The following is a 15,326-nucleotide window of genomic DNA, read 5'->3' on the forward strand; positions in this document are numbered from 1 at the left end:
CTCGTGATGTCATATGAGTATAACAGTATAAAGAAAATGTAAAGAAAATTTAACATACATGTATTTTCACTTTTTTTCGCATAATAAAAGAGCTCTTGACTTGCCTCTTTCTAAAGGCAATGGGAATAATATTACCAAGAACATATGTCAGTAACGAGTCAAGGGAATGTGTACTTTTTTCAAAAGATGACATTTTGTGAAATTCTCTTTATATTTTCCTTATATTGTTGTACGCATGTGACATCATACACTGCAGAGGTCTTCTCATCCAGCGGCAACTGCACAAAAACTTCAAAAATGCATAACTCTTGAACGGATGGTCCGATTTTCCTCATACTTTCAATGATGTGTTCTACTAATATTGCTACATTCTCTCAATCCTTACGTTAATGAAGGTGAACTTGTCCTTTAACTTTTCAACTGGATTATCCAATTTCCTCAAACTTTCACTCATGTGTTCTACTGATATCGCTGCATTCACTCAATGTGCAGTCAACCCTTCCTATAAAGTTGAATCTATTTGGACTAAAGAAATAGCTTAGATTTAGAGAAAATTCAACTTATGAGAGATCAAATTCAATCGAAAGTAAAGTGGACTTGAAAAGACCTTTGAATGAGGTGATTATTTGACTTATGTAAGGTCAACTTCAGCAAGGTTGACTGTATAATTAAGAATAACTTGTCCTGAGGACGGCAGAGTTACAAATACAATCACCACAAACACTTCAACATCATCACAGACTTTGCATTGGGTGCTCATTGAATTCTCAGTCACCTTGTCTTCTTCTATTTCTCCTAAAGATAATACACAACTGCTTGTTGATTGTTTTTAAAGAGTTATTTATTTCATAGGTCTATTATCACTCCATCTCTCACATGTTACTTGGTCTAGCACGACAATCAGTTTGTGCAATTGACTCTAGGATAAAAGAGGTTGGTGATTTAAAAAAAAAAGAAGCGAAAATGTATACAATGATATGACAGAAGAACCAATTTTTCATACAAGTTTCCTGATAAGCTACTGACCTCCTTTAGTCTTTCAAAATTAACTTGAGGTAGGTCTGAATTAAAAGTCCACTACCAGTAGTATAATTTCTCAATTCTATCAAAGTGTATGAATACGTACTGTGCAGTTACTCTAACACACAACAAGCTGGCCATGCATATTGATTACCTTATAATGCACAGAGAATAATTGATAATGCAGGACAGAAAAAAAAAATCTCCCCTCAATTTCACAAATCTCAGGAAGAAATTATAACACATAGGATACAAGCACGACACGGGAAGGCAAAATACCATACTTTCATGGCAGTATCTCTAAACTGCATATCATCCATTCATTTTTTGATGGATGCTTGAAGGCAAGCTTAACCAAACTGAGTACATGATGCTATTTTTTTTTTACACAAATTCAACTTGATATGTAATGAAAATTGCATAAATGAAGCAGACTAAAATGGTCTCTGTCTTTGACAAAAGATGCCAGAGCGTTCAGACAAAATGAAGATGAATTTTGAGGTACATTTTCCCTTCTCTCTGCCACATCTACAGGCAGATAAGGCTTAAATTTGATGCTTGCTATTGGGCACAACCTGCCATATTCAGGCAGAGTTTATATGGAAAGAGAAGGTTCGGTACAGAAAGTCCATGACCACAGTATATTTGTGAAAATAAAATAAACTTTTTAAACAATGACAAAATTTGTTAAAATATGTATTAAAAAGAAAATACGATATACATGCATCTGCCTTCCAAAAGTTCTCTCACTTACATCACCTTCAGTAAGATGTTCTCTATGCATTCACTTTTGTTAGTTGATACAATGCCAAAAGTGCACACACTGCTCTTAGTGTGTTACAAAAAGTAATGTGGGAGAAATGCCAAATTATTTATCTGCAATACACAAAGGCAGGCAAATGTGTCATGGGTATTCTGGAGAAAAGGGTTATGATTTCACACATATTGCAGTCAAAAATACCTGAAGCTACAACTGTTGGGTCTCTCCTCAAACAACACTGGTTTAATATTGGTAGCTTTTGTTTCTCATGTAAGCCCTGTGGTTACCTGGTTTGAATCTGACTCCTTGCTATTAAGACAGCAGTATACTCTGCTATCTCTACCTAATCTGTAACACGAAGCTATCAAAAGTCCATTAGTTCTGACCCACTCGAGGGATAATTTCACAGCAAGGGAACTGTTCTGGCGGAGGGGCTAGAAGAACCGTGCCACACGAAAGCACCCATACAGACTCTTCCCAGAATCATCTCATTCTCACACACTGCGCATATCTGTAACCATCACTGTCACTACCCCATAGCAACATCTAACACTTCAGCACTGCATTTTTAGTGTGCATCTCAGATGAAAATACATAATAATTGGTTCAGTGAATTCCCAATCGAATCTTCACGTCTCAATTTCGTAAAGGTCTGGAAATCTAAAACAGTAATTACAGTCTATTTCCCTATAGCTGAGGCATTTCACTAAATACATCACTCCGATTTACAAATATAACAGTCAATGTTTTTTTTTGTGTTTTTTTTTAAGTCAGTAGAGCTCTTCTAGAGTTCCATTCTCATCTGTCATTCTCGACTTGGCTCACAAGAGTATAATTCAAAGATGATCAAAACAGTAGCTGATAAAGATGGTGACACTAACTCCTTGATCTTTCTACAGATATTGTTTGATCTCTCTGATGCTATGTCCTCTGAAGCATGATATGGCTTGGTGACTTTACAATCGGTATGTACTGTAGAATGCTACATCAGATGGATCCTCAACACACAAATATTTGCAAAGATATCTTTGCAAGACGATTAAAAATTAATAAAAAAAAAAAAACACAGGACAATGGTAAAACTTCACAGGATGTCAGAGTTTGCATTATTGGCCTTCCTAGCAAGACAGCCACAATCAAAACACTGTCACAGTGAAATCCTGGGTTAAATACATTTCACACAATGTACACAATGATGTGGACACTTAATCTGTTTGGTTTTGGCCCAAACATGGTACAGGGGTTGCTAGAGACATCCAGTGCCTGTCTGGCACAGATAGTCATGGAGTCTATACAAGAAAAATATTCCACCTACAACTCAGTCCCATCCATACAGAATCCTGCAGGGTATGTTTCCTTTGTTGCATTTTATGATGCTGCTGCTGCCTTGAGATCTGCAGAGCTGAAGCCAGATAGAAGCTTCTTAATTTCACCAATGGCTCGTCCAGGATTGAGGCCCTGGAAACAAAAAATGAATTCAAAGTACCGGTGAGTGACATAAAGTCATAGAGATAAAACAAATCAACAAAAGTAAAAAACAACACAACAAAGTTGTGACTATAACCTGGAAAGCAAAACAAATCGACCACTCACTACACCTTTCAAAGCAATGATACTAGGCCAATATTGTTCATCTCATTTTCAACTAGCAAGTTGTTATGAGGATTTTACTGTGATTCCATTAGTTTGTTTCTCATTATAAAACAAATATGGGCCCCACAAACTTTTACTTACAAAATGCATATTTACAAAATCACATCGCCCATTTTAAAGGAAAATTGAGCAAAGACTTATATTTGGAGTTCATGAATTAATAAATATCAGTAGAACACATGAGTGAAGTCTGAGCAAAGTCAGACAGTCCATTCATAAACTATGAATTTGTAAAATTGTGATGAAATATATGTGCCACCATCACTGGATAAGAAGGCGACAACAATTTGCGACATCACTAAAGTGGACAGATGATACAAATATGTAAGGCAAATTCCTCAAACACTGGTTTATTCCAGCATCACGAAAGCACTCGACTTTACATCTTTCTCAAGGCAGAGGCAAGAGTATCACCCTTAACATAACTTGGTTGAGGGAATGTGTACTTCTCGCATGAACATCAAATGGAGTGGATTTCTCCACTTTCCACACCTACCTTGGGACATGTCTTGGTGCAATTCATAATGGTGTGGCAGCGGTAGACAGAGAACTTGTCCTGGAGCTTGGCCAGCCTCTCCACCTGTAGCTGGTCTCGGCTGTCAATCATCCATCGGTAAGCCTGGAGACATGATATCAGGTATGAATCAGTCTGGAGGAAAGGCTAGTTCCAGGATATTATACAAACGATGCACAGGACAGAGTGGATCGGTGAGACCTGGGGGGTGTTTCATAAAGCTGTTCGTAAAGTTACGAACAACTTACGAGCGACTGGTGATCAGTTCTTGTGCTGAATTATGGAAATTCTTTTAAGTGTAGCACATCAGAACTGATCACCAGTCGCTCGTAAGTTGTTCGTAACTTTACGAACAGCTTTATGAAACAGGGCCCTGGATGCGTGAGTTTCACTTTGGAACTGTTAAAACTCACAAGCACAGTGAGTGGGTTTTAAACTGTTTCCAAAGTTAAACGAGAGCATCCAGTTCTCACTGATCCATGAAAAAGGCCTATGCATCATTTGTTTTATAAAATGGGCCCAAAAATTCAAGAAATTCAACCTTTTTCCCAATGTGTCCGGTACACCTACGTTACTATAGGTGGCTACAGCCATGAATTTGGATTTAAACAGGCGCATGGCCATGCATTTGGATTTTACCAGACGAATGGCTCAGTGTGGATCAGTAAAAATCTGTGTACGATAATTGACCAATCAGATTGCAGAGATTTTAAAGCACATCTTAAGAGTATCATTGACTTATGACTGTTTTACCATACTCTGATTAGTCATGTCCTCTTCAATAAGACAAACTGCCTTATGCACAGGAATACACACAAAATGACAAAATAATCACATCCAACATATCAATTCAATCACAGGTCTAACTCATAAACACTAAAAGAGTCACAATGGGGAGCACAAGAGCAGCAAACAACAGGTAATTGAATCACAATTTCAGGGTCAGGGATCAAAGGTCAAGGGTGCTTGCCCCTGGCCATTTCAATCATTCACAGACTGGCTCCCTACCTGCATGAGAACTGCTGGCCCAAGATACTTGTCTCCATTCCACCAGTAGCTGGGACATGAGGTACTACAGCAGGCACACAGAATGCATTCATACAGACCATCCTGCATGGACAGATTCAATACAAAATAAAATTACATTACTTTTTTGCTGAAATCAAATTTTTCACCTTCCAGTGACCACAAGGCACAATCAACAGTCTAAGATGATACATAACATATCAAATTGCAGTATCTCTTTACAAAACCAGATGTAAATTTCCATGCGTATGAGCATATTACTGATAAAAATTTACTACTTGACAACTGATCACATTTGACAAACAATAATGCAGCAAACAATATCTAGCATAGCTTCTGGTTTTATCCTCATTAGCACCCTTCCTATTCAGATAGTATTAAAGAAACGCAGGGCAAGCTCAGTCAGCTTGTGATCAAAACAAAATCATAAAAACTTTCTTCTTGAATATGAGATTATGTAATAAGTAACTGCAAGATAAAGAATATTTTCAACCTGAATGCGGTGTGTACTGGAAAAGTGTCAGAATACCACTAATACCGATTACAAAATGAGATTAAATGAATTTGCACATCCACATCAGGTTTGCGGCAGATATTGGTTTTAAGAGGACATTCCTGAATGGTTCTTACAGACAGTTAATGAGGTCAAGGTGAACAAAGAGAGCTTGCTTATAAAATACACACAACAATCTATTTAAGTCAATTTATATTCACATTGTATTTTCCTTTATCAACATAACACATACACTTCACTCTTCTTCTTTTTGTTTTGTTTCTTTAAGGCAAAGAAACAATGCAGGAAGACCCCTAATTGTGAGATGTACAGGGTATTAAAAAAAACCAACAACAACCCACAGGTGACTGTGTGAAAGAGAAGAGGGAAGATGAGAGAAAGAAAGCAAGATGATGACTTACCAGCTTGGCTCTGTCCTCCACAGACTGCAGGAACTGCTGCTCACCATACTTGATGTCCTCCTTCCTCTGCAGGTAGGGCTCAATGGACTTATATTGGGCATAGAAGTTGTTCATGTCCTAAGGGATGGAGGCAAATAGACAGAGAACTGAACGTAAAAGGCCCTCTATAATATCAGTATTAGATTAAATCTGTGGTTTATTTGAAATTATGAGGGCATAGTGGTGTCCCTATGGCTCTGGTAGCAATTAATAACAGTGTATTCAACTAAGTTGATGGAAAGTATGACATTGATTACAACGCACTATAGAACAGAAAGCATCTAATCATTTAAGTTGGATTGCTTGATTCTTACTCACTGGTACAAGATCCTTGATGACATACATGTGTGGAAGTGGGTAGATTTTGGTGGCCTTACTGGAACCACGGTCAATTCGGCTGTGAACAGGAAAAATGCAGAGGTAAAGGAATAGAGAGGCATATTTTACAAAAACAATGCTTTGCAAATTTCTGTGACCTGTCTGAAACTTTAACAATTTCCAAAATTCTTGGATAATTTTTCAGGAACAATTTCATTTCTTTTGGACATTTCATAGCATTGATGCCCACAAAGGAAAAAGAATTGATTCTCTGGCAAACTTTGGCAAAGAAAGGAAAATTTGGGGAAATTACGAAGGAAAATATGTAGCATTAACAACATGTCGATGCATGCAGTTCCAACATGCAACCACGGACTTTCAATTTTTCATTCAACTTGGAATTCTGCTGACATTTATATACCTTCTCTCTTTATTCAAAACTAATACCTCCTGTGTCTTCTATAACTGTACCTGACACTGACTCAATCACAAATCAATTTCTGATATGGACTCATTGAACTAGCAGCAAGAAAGAGCACTTATTTTGATTATCAATTAGAAAAATACTTAATGCAAATACACAAGAAAGACAATTATTTAATTTTGGTGCCACTTTGGTCTTTGTGTGGCAGTAGTTACATATTTGTAGTAGAGCTCCTGTCCTGTGAGATATACAAAGTAAAATATGAAAAGAATAATAACAATAACCCCATCTTTCACTGTCCTGTCTACAGTAATTTTAAGAAGCAAGCTACACACCTGATACATGCAAGGGTGTTGGTGCCATTGATGTTCATTGCACAGGAACCACAGATGCCCTCGCGACACGACCTTCTAAAGGTCAGGGTGGGGTCAATCTCATTCTTGATCTTGATGAGAGCATCGAGGACCATGGGGCCGCAACTACAGCATGGATTGGGGAAAGAAAACAGAACAGAACCAATGACAATTTAATCTATATGTGTGTGCTAATTCTCTCTCTGTGTACTAGAAGCTTGCACATACTAGTACAGGAGACACAGCACCATAGTGTATGTACATTTCATTCTGCTGCAGATGATTCAATGGAGACATGTGAAGTTCGGGTCCGCTATTCATAAAATCTGGGCTTGGTTGCAATCTTACTTGATATTTGACTAGCACTGCTGATGCTTTTAAATTGTTCATACTCTACGTTCAAAGATAGATGACATGAAAGGTCTCCTGTCTGCCCAGAATTGTATGAATTTCACCTGACATTATGGTCTCATATTGTACAAAGGTTTAAAAGCTAAATTTCAAAGACCCACTCATAATCTTAAGTTTATAATTCTATTTCTAAAGCAGTATGTCAAATCATAACATCATGTCAGCAATCAGATGAAGTTGCACTTTGACCCCAATAGCATTGTGTTAAAATTACAAGGAGATAAGGGAAAACTTGTGCCACATACACGGGCAGCTTTTAACATTGACTCTGCCAGGCTATCAAACAAGTCTCCCATTTACGATTAAAGGGCGCAGTGTTGCACTATTGACATAAATTAAGTTCATACAAACAAAGTAATACAATATGAAAATATAACAAAGATTAAAGGATTTACTCTAATTTATGGCTCTTCATAAAACCGCTCCTCAGGAGTAGTCCTATGTCAAGTTTAACATAAATTACAGTTGCTGCATAAATGCTTCTTTAAATGCAAAACAATGTTCAAGGTTCACCCAACAGGTACACAAGGCCATATTCAGATAAGAAGTAAGACATTTTTTATAGCACTCCAAATTCCAATATTAAAATGATCTCATATCACATTGTCTTCTGCACACTAAATATCATGGCTAATGATATTCACATACACAGATCTAAACATCTTTCCTATCTTCTGAAGGAATTTTCCACTCCAATTGCCTACAGATACACTTGTTGATACCTTCCTTTCTTTTCTTTTTTTCATCTGCAACTCTTAACTCACGTCATTCTGTTTTCTTCCTGATTTTTCATATCTGGGTATCACAAAATACTAGTACAATTCATGCTTCATTCTACGTAAGTATAGAAATACAGGGGTCGATAATAACATGTATATACTTACGTGTTGAGGTCAACGTCATATGTTTGCATGTGTGGCTTGTCTCCATCCTTATCTGGGTCCTGCATGAAACAGAAACATAAAGCACAGAACTTTCGGTGTGATAAAATCTCTGATTATTTGTGCATGTGTGTACACTAGTGATAAAATTTTATTTGTCTACAGTGGACTCCCATTATAACGAAGTCCTTAGGACAGGCAGTTTTCTTTTGTTTTATCGAAATTTTGTTATAACCGAACCAATACAAAATAAACAGAAAAAAACTAGAAATGTCGCTTTGGCGACTAGTATGCCTCCGCCATAATGCATGATTTTCCCAATAGGTCTAGATAGTACATGTGGACAATGAGTGATTACATTTTCACAAAATTGGCAAAATATTGAAATGACAAGTTTGTCACAAATGTGTTGAATGTTCACCTTCCTTGACCTAGGTTTAATTGGATGAATAGGAAAGCATGTATCTAGGGATTTAAGGACTTTAACTTGACTTTGACCCATTCATACATTTAGGCATTGAGTAATTTTCAAGGTACAGGTGTGGAGAAAAAGTGCAATTTCTGAATTGAATAGTAAATTGTTACCATTTTCATCTGGCCCTTGACCCTAAAATTCATAAGATAATCACTTTCAGGTAGAACATGCATAATATGTACTAAGTTTCAAGATAACTTGAGCCACTTCGAGATATGGAGGAAAAAGTTAGTTCAGCACTTTCACTTAATCTTTGACCTTTTGACCTTTGAGGCAAAAAAAGAAGAAGAAAAAAACTTTCCAGAGAATTTCTATTAGGTTACACATGCATACACCAAGTGTAAAAAAATAATAACCCTGCTGGCATTGCATAAATATGAGGCAAAATTTTGAAGTGTTGCACTTGACCTTTGACCCCTGACCTTTGACCCCATGAACCCTACATTCTCTAGATAATCACTTCCAGTCAGTACATGTATATACTATGTTCCATGAAGATACCTTGAACAATTTTCCAGGGCACGGAGAAAAAAAAAGAAGTTTTGATATTTTTACTTGACCTTTTGACCTTTGACCTTTGACCTCATGACCCAAACTTTCACCAGAAAATCTTAATTGGGTAATACATGTATACACTAAGTTTCAAGAAAATATCTTCAGGCATTCAATAGATATGGCGAAAATAGTGAAATTTCATGTATTTGACCCTGACCTTTTGACCTTTGACCTTTGACCTCATGACGCAAACTTTCACCAGAGAATCTTAATTGGGTAATACATGTATACACTAAGTTTCAAGAAAATATCTTCAGGCATTCAATAGATATGGTGGAAATAGTGAAATTTTATGTATTTGACCTTGACCTTTTGACCTTTGACCTTGAGCATGTGCACCCAAAAGTTGATAGGCACAACTTCACCCCCTAATACACATACATGCCAAGTTTCATTAGGATACCTCAACAGGTTTTGATAGTTACCTTGTCCACAAAATTCATTACGGACGGACAGAAGGACGGACGGACGGAGGGACGGACGGACGGAGGGACGGACGGACGGACGGACGGACGGACGGACAACCCGAAAACATAATGCCTCCGGCACCACTTCATGGCGGAGGCATAAAAAACAGGAAGTGGATAATGTTGCTGTCTGAATTTATACTTTGTTGTAACCAGAATTTCGTTATAACCGTGTTTGCTATAATGGGAGTGCACTGTATACATAATGATACAGAATTCTTAAAAACATCTGTATTCTAAGTTTTTATTTCGTAGGAGATTTACAAAATTTTAGAGAAATGGAGACTTGTGTTCATAAAGGGATTTACATGAATATTAATGGCATACCCTAGAAGGATTAGAAGCTGCATATTGATCTCTTTCTGATTATGCACAAGATGTATGTTACAAAAATTGACCTGCCAGTTGAAACTTTTGCACATTTAAATATTAGCAGGGCAATTAGACAAACATTTTCTACTACTACCCATTCATCATTTTTTTTTTTTTTTAAGTACCGGTACCAAAATACCTGATCACTGTTCATTTCACATTACAAAGACTAATGTTATGGTCATGTTGGGCATGTATGCATGCTGCCCAATCAGTTTTCCTTGTCATCATTTTTTTTTAAATTTGAATAAAACTATTCAAACTCTTCTTATCAGGTAACTATAGGTACATGTAGATGGATATGGTTGTTAGAAGCACAACTTTCCTGAATCACTGATTACAACAATGCTCTGCAAATGTGAGTATGCAGACATCCCCTACCACATTTTGCTAAGGATGAAGTTCAAGCCTTCTTCTATACACATAGTATGACTGCTTACATGTAGCAAAATCACTCACCCATCTGTAGATAGAGAACTTCTTTAGCTTTTGAGCTTGTTGATCGTGAGGGGCGGCTGCAGTCTGTGCAAGTCGCACTACCTGAAATGAAAGAAGAGTGTAGGGACACATCATTTCACATTGAATCAGGCAATGCCACTGGACTGCTTTTGGTCTACTTCCCTACATTTGGAGAAAAGCTCCACACTTTTATTAAACTTGTGGCCTTTGAGATTACTTTCATTACAGCATTATCCAATATACGTAACAGCTCTTCAACGTATGAATCCGTTAGCCAATCACATGCGAGGTAGATTTCTACGAGTTTTATTAAAACAAGTACCTCGCATGTGACTGGCTAATGGATTCAAAATGGGGACTTACTGCTAGCGAACAGCAATGTTGCGATATGGATGCAAATTTCGGCAATCTAACCTAGTTACTGTATTTCGATTGAACAATGTGAGAAAGTTACCCCAAATATTGATGCATAATGTGTCATGTCATGTCAAACTTGTTTGAATGTAAAAACGCTGTATGAAATTGGGTTTATTGTAACATTTTGTCTGTGCGCGACCACTGGCAGAGCATCACTACAGAGCCAGTATAATAACCTTCGGTCTGTATAGGAGGGGATCCATGTGAGGTACAGGGAAAAATTACAGAGGTAAAAATGTCAGTAGTAAAAATGTCAGAAGTAAAAATGTTGGAGGCAAAAATATCGGAGGTAAAAATGTCAGAGGTAAAAAATTGCTTCTGACATTTTCACCTCTGACATTTTTACTTCTGACATTTTTACCTCTGACATTTTCATCTCTGTCATTTTTACCTGGTATCTCACACGGATCCCCTCCTATACAGACCGAAGGTTATCATACTGGCTCTGTAGTGATGCTCTGCCAGTGGTCGCGCACAGACCAAAAGTACCCTTTACTCCTGACAATTTTACCTCTAACATTTTTACCTCTGACTTTTTTACCTCTGACATTTTCACTTCTGACATTTTTACCTAATAATAAAATTTTTACTTCTGACATTTCTACCTCTGACATTTTTACCTAGCTGACAATAATACGCCAAACCATCCGTGAACGGTGATGCCAGATGCAGTCTCTGCGGAACATACATCCCCGACGACATAGACAAATCTTTCGTTCAACTCAGCACCTTACTTCCTCTGCTACACACATACCCACTTTCATCTGCAAGATTAGCCAGGACTTGAACGAAAGATCAGTCTGTAAATTTATCTGGTCCTCGCCGGGGATGTATCATGTTCTGCGGAGACTGCGTCTGGCTTCACAGATCCCCTCCAGAGCAGAGGAGAGTCATAACATCAAAAAAATAAGACTCCTCCGGACGTCACTGGACACATAACTATACACAGCCCAGTCGCTGTACATGGTACGTCGCGACAGGGCTGTATGAGTGCGACCACCAACCACTAGGAGAGCGACGTAATCGTATCACGATAGCTTTGACTTTTGATACTTACGATCATTTTTTTCACCTCAAACTCATCGAGTATACTCTTCAATATTTACTCTACATCTGATGCTATCAGTATTCAAATGTACGTAATGAAACTTACCGAAATTGATCATCATATCCAGCATGTCCACACCGTACACAATCTTTCACGCCAGGCCAAGTTTAGATATCGGGTGGTCACGTAATGTGAATGCCCTTTCAAAAGGTCGCGCTGTCGACCGTGCTGCTACACTCAAGCAGCGTACGCACGGTTACTAGTATAGAGCTATAAACTGTACTGGGCTTGGCGGCGGCTGGCGTCTGGTCGGACGAGGAACATTGAGCTCCATACCACGGTTATTGTGTAGCAGACGCCAAGGTTTGTTCGACACTTTCAACGCACACGTGCTCGCTCTGGAGCACATCCGGTCACGCATGCGCATTAGTCAAGGCGCCATTTTGAATCCTGCAACGACGAAGCCTGACGGTCAGGAATTGCGCCAGAAAGTGTCATTTATTTGTTCCACGGACTTATCGCAAGTGGTCTCCATGGACCCAGTGTGGCGAACTATTCTTCTGTAATAGAAACATGCATTTAACGTGAGTAAAGTATTCTGTTTAAAGGAGAAAAGTATACATGTTCCTAAGTTTTGTAGTTGTGTTGAGGTTCCTCACTTCGAGGCTGCATAGCGTAACAGTGTCTGGTCGGGCTACTGGACACACAGATCTTTCTGTTTAAGCCAGGACTAGCCTACATTACAATAGGGTATGACTCGAGGAGTAAACGAAGCAGATTTCAAGAAGACGATGAAGACTTTTGAGAAACTGAAGGCACTGATCGATGATCAGTCCTTCTTTACAGACACACAGTGCAGTGATGCTAGCCAAGCCAAGGCCAGGCACCATTGTAAGCCCGGGCGCTCCTTGTTGTGGGAACTTCGTGCTGGGGCTGGCTGGCTGTTAGTCCACTTCCTGGACTGTATTCGTAGTGTGCCCGCGTGTGTACGGACGTACGTTGATGGTGTCTGTATGTACACTGTATTATACAATTCACCCCTCCTGATTTTTTTCGGGAGTACCAATTGGTGGAGTGTCGCAATCAGCGGTTGGGCGCATTGGGTGGGTGCCGAGTGTGTGGGGACTGCGGATGATAAAAATCGTCCAGTATCTGGACTAGCTGGCTGTATAAGTTGGTCGCAGTTAGTAGACTACAGACATGACACAGTCAAAGTGAAAATTTACCACGAAGCTGAAACCAATCGCATCAGCTCAAACACAGGTTATGATACAGTTCAACGAATACAGTACTTACTTGACAAGATGTCGCTAAATTTTGCCTTTGAAGAAGGGCAAGCGAACTCCTCAACGCTGTCGCCATTTCGATTTCTTCGTCACAAAGTTATACAATTTGCACCTTGTACCGGAACATTCAGCGAGGTTTTTATCTATGCGTTATGTGTGGGTGGACGTACGTATGCGTAATTCTGTCGGCTAATTTCAGGATACGTAACAGTCTGTTAGGCGTGATAACCAGGAGTTCTTATGATATTTTCAGCTTATTTATGTTACTATCTGATGTGAGGGACTGAGGAAGAGTCTATGCTAGCACCTCGCCGAAGCTGTTGTGACATCCGTACTGAATTGAAGTTATGTAATCTCTTCAACTCTGTTCTGATTGTGATTGTGATTTTGGGAGAAGCTGTGAAAAGCCAAATCCAACCTTTCATTTCATTTATGTAACAAAGATTCAGCCAATGGCTGTTGTTCAACATGTTCGTGCACGGATAAAAACACATAGAAATATACAATACAAAAAATGGAAGAAAAAATAATGAATCAAACACTGCGATGGGCCTGACAAATCAATACCCAGTCAATGATAAGAACATACCTGCTACATCAGCGACCAATCATGCCGACTCTGATGATCAGTGGGTCATGAGGAAAGCTTCTAAACTTCAGGTATAGCTTATTTTACTTTGCAGGCCATGCGGTATACTTTCATCTCTCTGCATGTCTTCATGATTTTGGAATCCGTTTTTAAGTTTTCCAGATTTCGTTGATCAATTTCAGTGATCGGGTCTCAATAAGGTAAATGTCTCTAACGTGTTTAATGAGGGAAGAGTGTCAGCCGTTCCTGATCAAATGCAAAACAAAATATTCTTGGCCAGTGGTTTTGATAAAAGAATGCCTTCAAAGCTGACTTGCCCGAACGAAACAAAATAATGTAAACTGGATAATTAATATTGATCAATCTGATATCATCTCTTGCTGTTATTGAGCATGCCAGGCACTTGAAACAAGAGTCAACCGCCTTTGTATTAATGCTCAATTTCCCCGCTCTTTTCTTCTATTCCCTTCTCTTATAATAGCCCGCTCTTCAAGAAGAGAAAGAAAAGCTTCTTGCTGGCGAGTTTTGGCAGATTCCGACGAGGAATTAAAGTCAGAAATATGGGGGGAAAACACAGCTCACTGTGGAGTCGTCTTTTCAGCAGTCAGCGCAGATAAGAAAGACACTAGATTTGTAAGACATTCAAGTCTGGTAAAGCCAAGACCTAGGAAAATAAAGCCCACTTGGACTGACACAACGCACAACACATAAATCTTGAACTCGAGATCTCGATACTCAACCTCCAGATGTCACTGATATGGGAACATTATGATTTGAAATAAATTCGTTCAACAATAGAAGTGAATGAATTCTGTTCTATGTTTGAATTTGGCGTGATTTACAATTAGGGATACTCTGCTCGAAATAGTAAAAAAAAAAAAAAAATGCAGTGCGATAGATAACATATAGGCAGGTATGGCGGCTTGACTGACAAAGAGAGAGAGAGAGGAAATATTAATGCAGCTGAGAGATTGGAATGGAAAAGCAAATCATTTAATATCAGAATAGAGCTAAGAGAAAGGCGTTTATCATTTTGAAACATTGTGAAATTACTAACTATCTTCCAAAGAACATGAACAGTCAAACATATCATGAAAAAACGGCGCTGGTGACTTTCACAATAATTGCATTTTGTTTTTTTCTCCCACATTTTGCAAATTATAGAATTAAGCTTGTAATCTCTTGGAATCGAGCGTTAAGTATTAAAAACAGAAAAAAAATAAATAAAGGACGGAGTCTTTCATGGAGAAAAATATATAAAAAAAACCAACCCACAAGGTTTTCAAAAAGATATCGAAGGCCCTGGTGGAAGAAGTAGATGTAGATTGTTTAAAAACATTGCAA

At 38.4% G+C, this 15,326-nt stretch overlaps 1 protein-coding gene across 1 annotated transcript; it reads right to left on the reverse strand.

Moving 5' to 3' along the window:
* Positions 1–823: 823 nt before the first annotated feature.
* Positions 824–13,524, reverse strand: LOC140239327 (succinate dehydrogenase [ubiquinone] iron-sulfur subunit, mitochondrial-like). The gene is made up of 9 exons (XM_072319199.1): positions 13,404–13,524; positions 10,643–10,723; positions 8,318–8,376; positions 7,005–7,148; positions 6,246–6,324; positions 5,889–6,005; positions 4,956–5,057; positions 3,930–4,052; positions 824–3,238 (listed from the first exon to the last, which is right to left on the reverse strand). Exons 1-9 carry the CDS (start codon positions 13,467–13,469, stop codon positions 3,149–3,151), a joined length of 861 nt encoding a protein of 286 aa, XP_072175300.1. The 5' UTR covers positions 13,470–13,524; the 3' UTR covers positions 824–3,148.
* Positions 13,525–15,326: the final 1,802 nt, after the last annotated feature.

The sequence above is a fragment of the Diadema setosum genome, chromosome 15 (assembly GCF_964275005.1).
Source record: "Diadema setosum chromosome 15, eeDiaSeto1, whole genome shotgun sequence".
Classification (NCBI taxonomy): domain Eukaryota; kingdom Metazoa; phylum Echinodermata; class Echinoidea; order Diadematoida; family Diadematidae; genus Diadema; species Diadema setosum.

Bases quoted from the DNA above. Each gene is read 5' to 3' on its own strand.
- LOC140239327 (XM_072319199.1), bottom strand. From the start codon at position 13,469: ATGGCGACAGCGTTGAGGAGTTCGCTTGCCCTTCTTCAAAGGCAAAAT. The intron at 4,053-4,955 runs GTAGGGAGCCAG...TCATGTCTCCAG, and splicing joins GGCCAGCAGTTCTCATGCAG to GCTTACCGATGGATGATTGA. The intron at 3,239-3,929 runs GTAGGTGTGGAA...TTTTGTTTCCAG, and splicing joins GCACCAAGACATGTCCCAAG to GGCCTCAATCCTGGACGAGC.